Source organism: Sitophilus oryzae, unplaced genomic scaffold (assembly GCF_002938485.1).
Source record: "Sitophilus oryzae breed Bouriz unplaced genomic scaffold, Soryzae_2.0 scaffold_1576_pilon_pilon, whole genome shotgun sequence".
NCBI classification, from domain to species: Eukaryota; Metazoa; Arthropoda; class Insecta; order Coleoptera; family Curculionidae; genus Sitophilus; species Sitophilus oryzae.
Window position 1 is genome coordinate 2116186 of NW_022146254.1, and position 13829 is coordinate 2130014.

At 32.3% G+C, this 13829-nt stretch overlaps 2 protein-coding genes across 4 annotated transcripts in view; one reads left to right on the forward strand and one right to left on the reverse strand.

Annotated features, from left to right (window-relative positions):
- The window catches only part of LOC115879399 (autism susceptibility gene 2 protein-like), a 466988-nt gene that overhangs the window by 181110 nt on the left and 272049 nt on the right, over window positions 1–13829 (forward strand). The gene's annotated exons all lie outside the window — the stretch shown is intronic.
- On the reverse strand, window positions 1549–2657 carry LOC115879400. The gene is made up of 3 exons (XM_030896225.1): window positions 2585–2657; window positions 2312–2504; window positions 1549–1858 (listed from the first exon to the last, which is right to left on the reverse strand). The coding sequence occupies exons 1-3, from the start codon at window positions 2642–2644 to the stop codon at window positions 1581–1583; spliced, it is 531 nt and encodes a 176-aa protein (XP_030752085.1). The 5' UTR covers window positions 2645–2657; the 3' UTR covers window positions 1549–1580.

Genomic DNA, 13829 nt, shown 5'->3' on the forward strand with positions numbered 1-13829 from the left:
AGAAAATCATTATGAATAACATGCAAGATACACTAACTTAGTAAAACTAAAACATACATAATATATGTAGGTACATTTGGCTCGTAAGTTAAACAGAATGAAAAAGAACATTGTACTAAAAATATTGAGTCAGGTACTGCAATAGGAACATGGCAAAAATAAATACATTGGCTAAAAAAAACTAAAACATCATTACCTATTAAAAAAAAGATGCTGATAAATAATATCTAAATAGATAATTTATTAACATTTAAATCTTTGTATTTTTTGTTAATGACAACCAAATCGTTTCTCTTTATAGTAAACGGATCACAGCCACATAATGTGATAGGTCCATGAAAAATGAAACGTCGATGAACTTCTTGTATATCGTCTTTTTGGGCTATTTAAAAATATCCTTGTCCTGTTGTAAAAACTTCATTTTAAACTTTTCTGATTTACAGTTAATTACTAGCCCTAGATACCATTGTATGTCATAGTACACAGCATAATATGAATCTAAGCTAATGGACTCGATATTGGACATGGTTTTACCAGAACGTTCTTCTAAATCAGAGAAATCTTCGCTTAGGATCTCACTAGCCAAACTAATGTCTGATTCTGATTCAGACGTGCTATCTTCTTCCTTTCGCCTCTGCTTCTCGCTTAGCTTACTATTTCTTCCACTTCGTTTAGATTTATTTTTTAAGGTCTTATTAAGCTGGATTCCCGACTTTTTTCTTTTGAATGTTTTTAAGGGACATCCCCTTAACTCTTAATAATCGATCAGTCGATAAACGCCCCTGCTTCTCGGAGAAGAACCAAATTAAAGTTGATTTTTTTAGTATTCTGGTTTTTCCATCATTAAGCGTCACCGCTAGACATGACTTGTGTATTTTTTTTTGCCCTGAAAAACCTTTAATTGTAGCGAATCGTAATTGTCAAACTTTGATGTGTACTGAAGAAAATCTGAGTCTTCTTTAGGCAAGCCGGACTCGAGTGGGGTTTCGAGAGTGATCTTTCCTCGATCTTTCGATTCTTATGATCTATAACACTGTCATCTAATTCTTCTTCCTCTTCAAGTTCTGTACTACATGGAATTTGTTCAGTTAGTAAGTCAACATTTAACCAACATTCCGTATTCATTTCCATACCAAACTGTCTAGCACTTGATATTGCATCTTCTTTGGCTTTTCGATTGTATGCTTAATAAGTTCCACTGATGGAAGATGATTAATTTGATAAGAAGGGGAATCATCGCCCACTATTGTTTTCTTGTCGGGGAAATATAAACTCGGCACCTAAAGATATAAAAAACTAATTTAGAATGTAACCGATAATGTAACGCAAATAGATCTCAGGCCATTTTACTCACCTAAATCAGTGCTGATTTCATGCATAGCTTGTATGCGTTTTAAGCGTCTTAATAGTTCAAGTAGTGTATAATTTATTACGGTGGAGAAGGTACTGCTCATAGATCGTGTTTCTCTAAATATTTTTTCGCATGACTGACTGCTAAACAACCATGGAAGAAAAGCTTCTGGAATTTGTTTTTGACAGAAGTTGCTCAATGGCAAGGATAATTTCATGAGCATTTAGCTCTATGCATGTGTATGTATTTGAAGTAATAAATTTCTTCTGAATACTTTGGTTATTCTTTTGAGCCAGGATCTCCAAATGCGCATAAAAAAAGTAGCATACCAAATGAGATATATCCTCCGTTCTATACTGATATCTTTTAACAAAAATGCATCCAAGATATACCGTGTTAAAATTAAATATTGCCTAGTAGCTTCAGCGTCAGGAATTTCCACGAGTAGATTTGTAACTCGTTCAGAACTTATTTTGTCGATTGCATTAAAATTCATTTTATCGGAAGCTAAAAAATACATATATTTTGTACAAGGTGATACAAATTCGAGGCTCACTATTAGAGATAAGAGATACAAGGTCGGACTTGGACTTATTACATTTGATTTTAAGAGCTCCTGATGTCTCAAAACCCATAACGTATCGCACTCGATATCGCACCTATATTCGAACAAAATTTCCACAATAAATCTGTTTTCTGTCTCTCTCTCTCTAACCCATTGACCTTTCATAAGTGTCTTTAATATATTTTTTTTGAATAAGTGCGATACTTCATGGATTTTAGGACATCAGGAACTTTTAAAATCCCTCCATATTTAAAAAAAAAACAAAGTTGATCATAACGGATCCGAGACGGAACGTCGCGTCGTATAATAAATTTAATTACGTTTAATTACATAGTTAATTACGTGTCTTAACAAAAATTATATTTTGTCCAAATGTTGAAAATCATCATACTTACAATCGAGAAAGCTCTTACAGAGTAAATGTTTATCCCTTGAGTAGTTTTCAATTACTTTTCGAATACTTTCTACAGATACCTGCTTTCCTCCCATGTTCATACAAATATTTTGGTTTAGTAGTCGAGTTTTCAGCTTAGTTGATATGTGTATAGTATCTTGAAATACAGTGGGATTTTCTAAATTAAATTCTGCCTAAAATTATTTGTGATTGAATTAATAGATTTCATTTGGCTATTGAACCGAGAATTTTATTCGAGTTTTATTTGACTTACCTGATAATATGGTGAGTATGGATTATCTGAGATTAGTGGTAATTTTGATAAAATTTTCATACTCTTTAAACATCGTGTATCGCCATCACTGAAAACCCAAAATTGTTATGTCATGTTTTTCTGCCTCTTTACAAGATATTGCCAACGTTTAGAAACATTTTCATATGTGAATCGATTATCACTGCCAAAGACAGATATACAGAAAGCAGGGGATCCATCTACTAATGGCTGAGCCATAAAAATGTACGCGTTTATGGCCAAACTTTCATTTTTAAAAAGCTTCTTCAATGTCGCAAATCGAGTCCACTGGAAATTTTATAAGGCAAGGAAATCCCGTATTTTTTGTTTAATGGTGCTACGAAACCAATCATTTCGTTTATTGAAGAATCATATTGTACTTTTTTAATAAGTGCTGTTTGGTCTTCAGAAATAAAAATCACAGGGGGGTATTTTCTGCTTCACCAAATATAATTTAAGATCTTCGATTCTTACAACACCCTCTAAAAATATTGTCAATTTCTTCCAGTTGTCGGTGAATGGTAGTAATAGATGGTAATATGTTTTTAAATTTGAGTACAAGATTTCGTAGGTCATCCTACCGGCGGTAATAAAAATGTAAAGCCAGAAACGTTTAATTGCTTCGTCAAATTTATTTGCATTCTTTGATTTGCTTTTTTGAATTTTCAATTGCTGATTCCAAGAGATATTTTAACAGTCCCTTTGTATCGTAGTTGAATTTATTTAAGCTTTTATTTTCTGTGATAATTTTTAGGGTATTTGTAACTTCAGGATTTTTATCTATTACTTCTTCTAAAACAGTCATAAAGTTTGTTATTTGTATTTGATTGTAAGGAAGCTCATTTAAGTTTCGTAAAGACCTTTCGCGTCTGGAATTGCTACCACTAAACAATCGTAATTTATTTTTGGGAGGCTCGTTGGGAGGCTTTACTTTCTCTGAAACATCCTTACTGGCAACACTGCCATGGCAGAAAAAATCGTCAGGTTGTGATGAATCGTTTGTTAAATCCGAGGTTAAATCGTTAATTGCGTCAAAACTTCCATTTCATTTTGCGATTGGACTGCTACCTCGACTGCTATTTTGGTAATTATCAGTTACCTCCTCGGCTACCTCATCAATTTGTAGCAGAGTTGACTTTGAATTTGTGAACTCGTCTAATAATGGTTCAGGTTCGAGCTCAGGTTCATCTTGAATTTGTTTAGTATTTAACATATCGGATTCAAATGACTGATTTATGATTCTTGGCTGATCGCTGTTTGCAGGTTTAATGACGTGGGATATTATATTAATCTTTGTTGGATGGTGATAGGATGTTTCCGCTTCATAGGGTATATATTGTTGGAGCTCACAATGATTATTGAATTGTCTTTCATACTGAATAGCTGATGATGTAGCACATGATGTAGAAGCTACAGAATTGGCATTAATTGTATAAAAATTCGGTGGAGTATTTGAGCTCCCAGTTTCATCAGCAGTATTTTTTTTCAGGAATTTTACTATACTATAGGGCACCTTCTCCTTCTGAGATTTTCTGGAGGCAAGTGATTTGCTTTCACTGCATTTAAAGTGTGTTCGATAATGTCTTAAAAAGTTTGAAACGACCCATTTTCGGCCAGTTTTTGAGTTTTTTACTGAGTATGCGGACGAGATAAAGGTACATAATGGACATGATATTTTTGCATTTAAAATGCCATCCATCTCAACTTTTATGTTTTTGGATCTATCTAATAAATCGGTTAGTTTCTCTTGATCAATTCTGCCATTGTTAAACTCTTCCTTCGAAAATTTTTCGATATAATTCTTACTAATATTTATAACATGCTGCAGTGCCGAATTATGAAGTGAATTATTATTATTCACCCGATTATTCATTAAAGCACAGTTAGTTGTATCACTTTCTGTATCAGTTTCAGATGGCGACAAACTACTTCTGCTAGTACTTGTTCTATTCCTTTTTGGGGCTGTGCGTTCTGAATGCTGCTCATCTAAGTTTGGTCGTTTAAAATTTGTAATTTTTTTCTCGGATTCTTCCTTAATAAATTTAATGAGTTTCTTATGACCTTCGGGTATTTTAAAAAGTGAACATTCTTCGTAAAATATCCCAAACATTGCTTTTTTTTCTTCTCCTTTCAATACTTTGGACAATACATCTCTTGCATAGATTTCAATTTTTTCAACATCTTCTTCAATATTCAGTTGGGAAAGGGAATATATGTTATCAAATCCATTATGTAAAAGTAGAGTTGTCAGATATTGTGGTATTTCATATTCCAAGCCCTTTAGTAGTGTATTGATATAATCCATTCTAAAAATTAAAAATAAATAATTTTTTTTAAGTTAAACGATTTTATTAAAAATCGCTCTAAAAAGTAAAAAATAATTTGGCACATTTCTGTTTATTACGGTCTATATTTAACGTTATTGGCACATTAGGTACATATATATTTTTAAGTTCCATATAACATCATGGCGCGATTATTAAAGATACCCATCAAATGGAGATGTATACGCCCCACGATTTTATATAGAACTTAAAAATATATACCTAATGTGCCATTAACGTTAAATCGTGCGTTAAATCTAGACTGTAATAAACAGAAATGTGCCAAATTATTTTTTGCTTTATGAGAGCAATTTTTAATAAAATCGTTTAACTTGTTTTTTTATTTATTTTATTTTTTACTTTTTAGTCTTAATCAAAGTCACCCTCTCCACGACGAGCTCCACCCCTTACTTCTTAAAACTGCATGTTTGTATCTGTTTTGATAAGAAAATTATGAACTTACCCCCTTTACACCCCTCACCCAACTACACCCGTTTTCGTTGATTAAATTGCTAGTTAAATTGTATTTTCGCCAGATCAAATCATCAATCTGAATACCGCCTATTCATATTTGGTTTAGTACCAAAATTGTGAATTTCCCCCTTCACACACCTCACTCACACCTCTTTTTTTTTCATTAAATTGTACCTTTACCACATAAAATCATGAATCTGAAACCGCAAGGTCGTACCATTTTTTCAAGAATTTTTTATTCCAAAGTTATGAGGTTTTTTCCCCCTTTACCTACACCCTACTACGTTTTTTTATTTATAAAAATTTCTTGTTATCAAATCAAAACATAAATCTGAACACCGCATATTTGTATCCGTTTTCATTACAAAATTCTAAATTTGCCCCCTTTACACCCATCACCCGCCCCTGTATTTCTAATTTTTTTTCATAAAATTGAGTTCATAAAACATAAAATCCTCGATAAAATCATAAATTTGAAAACCGCATGTTTGTATCTGTTTTGGTTCCAAAGTTATGAATTTACCCCCTATATACCCCTTAACCACCCCTATCCACAATTTTTTTTCATAATAATGTATTTTCATCGGACTCACATTACTGTACCAAATTTCATTAAAATCGGTCCACGGGAAGAATTTTGGATTTTATGATAATAATACAGCCATTCTAATTTAATTACATATTTTTTATCAATTAGCTGCTTTTGAAAATACATTTTTGTTTAATCTGAACGCACCCAAAAATCAAAATTGACAAATTGACAAATAAAATTTAACCTTATTACTGAGCTTGTTACCATCTCGCTAGAAACCTCAAAAGCAACGAAGTTTATTAAATAATATTAATAAAGTACAGAGTAGAGTACTTACCTTATTGCTTTAGCAAAAGTTTTACGGGCCTGAACACTTTCTTATCACAATAAATAGGTACACATGCGAACGGGGACGCCGCATAGTGAAAAACTTTTGTATAATGACATGCGATTTCTAGGTTAGGATGAGGTGATTCCCAACGATTACCACATATTCCTAGCGATTGCCAGTTGATTCCTAGGTGATTCCCAGGGATTCCCATGTGATTCCCAGGTATTACCATGTGATTCCCAGGTATTCCCAGGTGATTCTCAGGGATTTCCATGTATTCCCAGTTGATTGCCATGTTATTCCCAGGAAAATGTACAATGATTTCCACTAGTGGTTTACCCCTCGGTCGTAACACTCTAGATTTAAGTTTAAAATACAATTTTTTAAAGAGAAAATGTAAAAAGTTGAATATGTCATTCTCATCATTTGCTATAAAATAAAGTAAAAAAAATACCCAGGATACCATTTCAAAATCAATTTCAAGTCATTTCCTGTGAAACAGGAAGGGGTCGAGAACGTCAATCAATCCTGATTTATATCCTATACTAACATGCAAGATCTCTTTTTTATGTGAAAAAAAGTTATAGGAGTAAACCACTTTTGAAAAACACCTGGTATAGTTGTTGTGTAATTCATTAAATAGTGAAGGTAAGAGAATTGTAGTGTAGAAGAAATATTATAAAAAGCGCACTCTACAGAAAGAATGGCCTTATTTGTTGGTAGTTATTCCTTTTTCAGAGTTTTTGTATCGATCCCCCAGTGAACATCACCGAGATTATACATTTTTATCTCCCCTTTTTTAAATAAATAACCAGTCAACAATATAAAAACGACTAATTACGCGCACTTATTTATGCTCCCACAACAATTCTCACCCTCACTGCGACGATATAACCGAGGCTTGCCTCGAGGGAAATGCTTAAAAATACAACAGAGGCTTAGCAAAATAAACCCATACAGTTGCCATTCATGATAAAAACTTGTTTATTATGTGACTTTAAATATATTTTCCACAATCGTAATTGCGAAGATGCTTTTGTAATTTGAAATGTTCATACTAGAACATTTTAAATTACTATAATTATTAATAAACTTAAAAAAGAACTTAAATATACAGGGTGGTCCGAACTATATTCCGGAAACTTCAGCAGCACATTCTGCAGATAAAAATAAGTAAAAAAGTTAGTATAAACGTATATCCTAAAATGCTTAGTTTCGTAGATATATGGTGTATAGAAGTTTCATTTCTATTTTGATTTTTTCCAAATAATTTCTGAAGTTACGTCAATATTTGGATGAAAATTGGTGTCTGGAAGTTTTTTTGACATGAGAAATTTGATTTTGATGTCAATATGACTCCTACTTGTAGAGGGCGCCACCTACATGTGTTTTAACTGTTTTGAAGAGTAATAACTTTTCGTCCGTTCCTGTATAAAACTATAGAGTGAAAAAATATACATTTCCGTGATTTTTTACGTAAAAAATGTTTCTGGATAAAAATCGCTACGAGCAACCGTTGTCATGTCATTACTGACAAAAAATAAACACGTTTTGAGTAGATAATTACTTGACTGAAATAATAAATTTGGGAAATTTTTATTTTTTTTAAATTAATCATAAACTTTTCTGCGAAAAAATGACGATAAAACAGTTTGTTGAATTTTTGGCACAAAAACATTTCAAATATAAAATAAAAATACTATCAGATAACCCTAATAAAGTGGCTACGAGAATGTTCAATTCGTTTTTTTGATTTTCTAAAAAGTAACGACAGTAACGGCGTGCTATAAATAGTTTAAATAACATTACTTACTTGTACAAGAATTTCCATAATACCTAATCAATTTTATTTTTTCCACGTTTTTCCACGTAAATGATACATAATTTTTATAAAAATTAAAAAAAATAAGGAGAAAAGAAATAAAAATTTAATAAAATCACGCACTGGTTTTCCAAGCTCGGTCTATACTACCGTTGTATAAAAATTAGGATAAGCATGGAAGTATTCTACTATATCTTCTAAGAATTATAAGTTTAATTTTTAAATTATTTTCATATTCATTAAGTCCAAAATGCTGCTACTTCAGATCTTTAAAAATGCATTAAAAATTTATTCGTTTTTGGACTTGTATGTTTTGCTTCTAGACCGACGATATTATAAATATATGGTTATGAATATCATATATTTTTTAAATTTAATTGATTATTTTTAAATCTGTTTGGGTAATATTCACGACGAATATCTGCTATCTCCCTATTGTGTCTGAAAAAAATGATGTGACACGAAATATTGAGTTATATTTTTCAGCAAATAAAATTCTTATCTCGTTATCATATTAACGCATGGAAATACTTCCTACATGTCTACATATTTTTTTGTACCGTTTTTTTGCTCTCCTATAATATTACGAATAATGGAGTTAGCAGTTTATCACATTTCACCGACGATATAAAGCAATACTATTAAGTTTAGACTTTAAATCTTCCATTTTCAAATTATTCCCACGCGAACTTCTGATACGTAAGGTTTCCTACCGGTATTTTATGACTCCTTCGGTGTTTATTTTCAAGTATTTTACACACATGACACAACACAATGCCGAGTGGCGACCAGTAGTTACCTTAAAAGGCTTTCTTCGCTCGGCAATTTTCAATTTGCGACGAAAAGCGCGCCCTCTGCCCGTAAAAAGCGACAATTTAATTCTCCGTGCCGCTCGGTCCGTAACTTATTTTAATGCCACCGCTGCCGCTGCTGTTTCTAGCTTGTAATTATCGCTCAGCGCTCAGTTACTGCAAGAATTTGTCGTCTGCCAGCAACTAACTCTTTCGCAAAAGCACTAAAATGTTGTAGTAAAGTCCGCTTCATACGTAACATTTCTTTAATGAATTTCGAATAGATTATGAGAAGGAAATTTATTTTAAACTTAATGTATATTCATTGAAATTGCATAATCAGTTTTCAGTTTTGGTTCATAAAGACGACGCGACGTGACGTTTATGAATACTCAAATTTATTCTAACTAGTGGTATAATAACAGTTCTAATGTATTACTTTGTGTTATTTTGTGTTAAAATGTCTATATCTCTGTGGCGGATTCATCTTTTCAAAAAAGTTCTATGGGTATTTCGCCACTGTAAGAAAATCTTCGAAATAAGCGTTATTTTTTGTAAACATTCGAGTATGCTGCGTTAATCCAACAGAGACTAATTGTCAGCAGTGGTTTACTAATAAATAAAATAGAAAACAAATTTCTTGCAGTATAGGTAGGTATACAGGGTGCTACAAATTCGAGGTACGAGCATTGGTATCTCGGTAACCGTAATAGATACGAAGATGGTTAAATTGGGGCAAAGTTGCGCTTTGGGATGTCCACCAAGATGCCATCAAAAAAGTCTTAAAAATTTCAAGGATTGCTGAGTTTTTTGGTTCAAAAAACGGATTTTTTAAAAATCAATTTTATTTTTTTCTGTCGTTGCTTTTTAGAAAATCAAAAAACTAATTACACATTCTCATTGCCACTTTATTAGAGCTATCTGATAGTATTTTTATATTTTCAAATTAGCTGATAATTTGTGAGATACAGAGGCCAACTTAATTTTTTTAAATACGGACCTGAATGTTTTATTTCAGGTTATGAAAGAACTCGGTCTCCTGAGTACAATGATATGCCACACTTAATACTTCTTTTTTGTTTTGGACATTTGAGCACAACTTATTTAAACAAATTTCAAGTCCGGCTCTGTTTTTTTTTTAAATATTTAATCTATTCATCGTTCCAATATTGATAAGCCTTCAAACTTAACAATGACGTGGGGAAAACATTGAATACAGAAAATCAAATGCAATAAAATAATAAAAAATAATATAAAATAAATAATATGTGTGTGTGAAATCAATACATCTCAGCATTTACAATAAAGCGTACAAAATGCATTCGGAAGTATAAGAAGAAGATCCGTTCCAAGATCTATAAATAAAATTGAACGAAAAATAAATTTATGCAATAGGGAAGGTTATAACTCTTTCGAACATGTAGAGCACTAGAAACTAGTTAGTAGAAGATAATTAATGTATAATAACGACGATTATAATATTATGCAAATTATTAGATCGTACACGGAGATTTCAAATTCACAGTAAAATAAGTTAAAAATAATATCTTTAATTTGCTGACCTGGATATTATCTATTTGAATTTGTTAATTAATTATTGAATTGTTAATTAGCGCTGATCAATATTGTTGCGATGAATATAATATAAGCAGATTAAATAATTTAAAAAACACCAGAGTTGGACTTGAAATTATTTTAAATAATAATTAAATAGTTTTGTTGTTGTTAAGGTGCCCAAACTAAAAACAAACTATAAGTGTGACATATCATTGTACTCAGGAGACCGAGTTCTTTCAAAGCTTGATATAAAAAATGCGGGTCCGTATTTAAAAAATATAAGTTGGCCTCTGTATCTCACAAATTATCAGCGAATTTGAAAATCTAAAAATACTATCAGGTAGCCCTAATAAAGTGGCTATGAAAATGTGGAATTAGTTTTTTGATTTTCTAACAAGCAACGACAGAAAAAAATAAAATTGATTTTCAAAAAAATCCGTTTTTTCGAAAAAACTCAGCAATCCTTGAAATTTTTAAAACTTTTTTGATGGCATCTTGGTGAACATCTCAAGGCGCAGCTTTGCCCCAATTTAACCATCTTCGTATCTCTTACGGTTTCCGAGATACCAATGCTCGTACCTCGAATTTGTAGCACCCTGTATAATAAAATTATATAAGGATTCTTGCCACTTAACTGCTGATATAGAAATTTAATTCTACGCTGTGTTTGTCATAATGTGGATCAACCTGCTCTCACTACCGATTTCGGAGCCCTACTCCATCATCAGGTGAGCTTGGGCAAATCCACAAAATGACCACCACAGCGCAGAGATAGTTAATTCCGACTTGTCGGAGAGTGTCGGATAGGTAGATAGGTAACCTATACTGCAAGAAATTTGTTTTCCATCATCAGGTGAGCTTGGGCAGATCCACAAAATGACAACCACAGCGCAGAGATAGTTAATTCCGACTTGTCGGAGAGTGTCGGATAGGTAGATAGGTAACCTATACTGCAAGAAATTTGTTTTCTATTTTATAATTTGGCTTGCCTGAAAAAAATCCATCCTTTTACTATCGATAGTTAAGCCTCGGTGGTACGAAAGTACTACCATTGCACGCATGCCGCTATCTCCCGTTCGGGACTTAATATCTAACCGACACTTTCCGACAAGTCGGAATTAACTATCTCTGCGCTGTGGTTGTCATTTTGTGGATCTGCCCAAGCTTACCTGATGATGGAGTAGGGCTTCGAAACCGGTAGTGAGAGCAAGTTGATCCACATTATGACAAACACAGCGTAGAATTAAATATTTCTATATCAGCAGTTAAGTGGCAAGAATCCTTATATAATTTTATTATATACTAATAAATAAATTTGTAACGGACAAAAAATGCTTAACGTTTCGGGAAGTATATCTCTTCCTCTATAGATGCATGACAAATACATTTATTTTTATTAGATTATATTAAACAGCCTCGTTTATTTTTCTTTTAGAGGCTATCGCTTCTTTCATTGTTAAATCGACACTGTGTCCTGTGTCCCATAAATTCTGACAAATCTTGTGACGACTTTTCTGTCGTTACCCAAATAGAATGAAAAAAGAACCCGTTGCTCAGGGTTAGAGGAAAGCTGGGTTCGTAGGTAAGGCTTCTGACTCACAGTGACTTTCTAATGTTGTTAAAAAATAAAAAAAAATGATAATATGTAGGCTCCAGAGATTTTAATATTGATGTTAAGAATTCAAATAGGTATGGTCAAAGACAGTGAAAAGGGCGCCACTTACTTTGTTTATGAGAGTGGTAAAGTAAGAAACCAAAAAGAAAAATACGATATCACAACATAGCTAAAATAAAGTAATCAACAGCATTAAGGGTCTATTATGTTTATCAGGAATAAAAGTCAGAAATAACTATCCTACATTAAACATTTATTGAAAACAAACACAAGTATCATGAATTAGTCACAGTGATCCCAATAAAACCACAAGTTATTTTAAATAGATTTGAATTTAGTAAGTAACTGTATTCTTTGAACTAAGTAAGCTACTTAATAAAAACAGGTGAAATTTATGTATGTCTCAATACGATGATGTTTCGAAACATGTCGTGTACAAAAACCTTTAAAATGAATACGTGTTGATAATTTTCATATAAAATATCATAGCTAAGTAAGAGTGTACTGTACGAATCAAATTATAACTTATAATGTTAAATAAAAAATAATTTTGACTACAATATGTGGGATAAATAGTGATAATTTACCAGGTTATTAAATCTGTTGTCTCAAAAATTATAAAATAAAACGCGTACCTTGTGTATCAAACTTAAGAGACTTATCTGTATATAGTTTCTTATGATGTAAACAGGTAGTTAGGTATTCTCCAGACTAACAGAAGTGGATGCAGATGACTATGGCAGGAGAAGTCTTCGATATCAGCCAGGAGAACGATTGTAATGTCAGGAACACTGTCTTAAGGTCTGCATAGGTCCACACAAAATGAAAGTGGGTGAAACATACAATAATTACTGCATTATCACTGCATACCATGTGGTAATTACTGAGTACCATGTGGTAGTTACTGAGTACCAGGTGGTAGTTACTGAGTACCATGTGGTAGTTACTGAGTACCATGTGGTAGTTACTTAATATCATGTGGTGGTTACTGAGTACCATGTGGTAGTTACTTAATATCATGTGGTAGTTACTAAGTACCATGTGGTAGTTACCGGTCTGAAAATCAGCTTTACATAAATATATTCAAACCATATGCCGATCCAAACCAGTAATTAAATACTCAAGTAAACGAAATAACAAACGGAAATAAGGTGATCATTCCAAGAAGAAACCAAACAAATACGATCTATACTCTGAATTGCATACTTTACAAGGTTTTCAAATCTCCAAATCGAAAATCGAAATCGAAAAGTGGATTCAGAGTGCTTTTCACTGGAAAATTTGTCGGACGCCGAAACGCGTCTTCTTCAGATCCAAATTCCCAGAAAAAAAGACCTTCTTCTCAGTTTCAGAAACGAAAAACCCAACTGTCATAAATGAAGTTTGACATCTAGCGAATAGATGCGCTAATAAAAATTAAATATCGGGACAAGGGAAATGCAATTAAGGAAGTTTGGCATATAGCGAATAGATGGCGCTAATAAACAAGACAAGTGAACTGTTATAAATGAAGTTTGATATCTTTGGCATCTAGCAAATAGATGGCGCCAATACTAAGAAATTTAAATAAAAATAGATTTTTAAATTCAATTTTATTAAAGGAAATAAAAAATGCTACAATCTTAGATTTGTGAAAATCGTCCTTTCTTAAATAATAATCTTTATGTTCTTTAATTCGAACATTTAAGTGTCGAGATGTTTCACCAATATCAAATTTATCACATTCACATGATATTTTGTATATTACATTTTTTGTTTGTTGTCCAGTGTTCATTAATTTA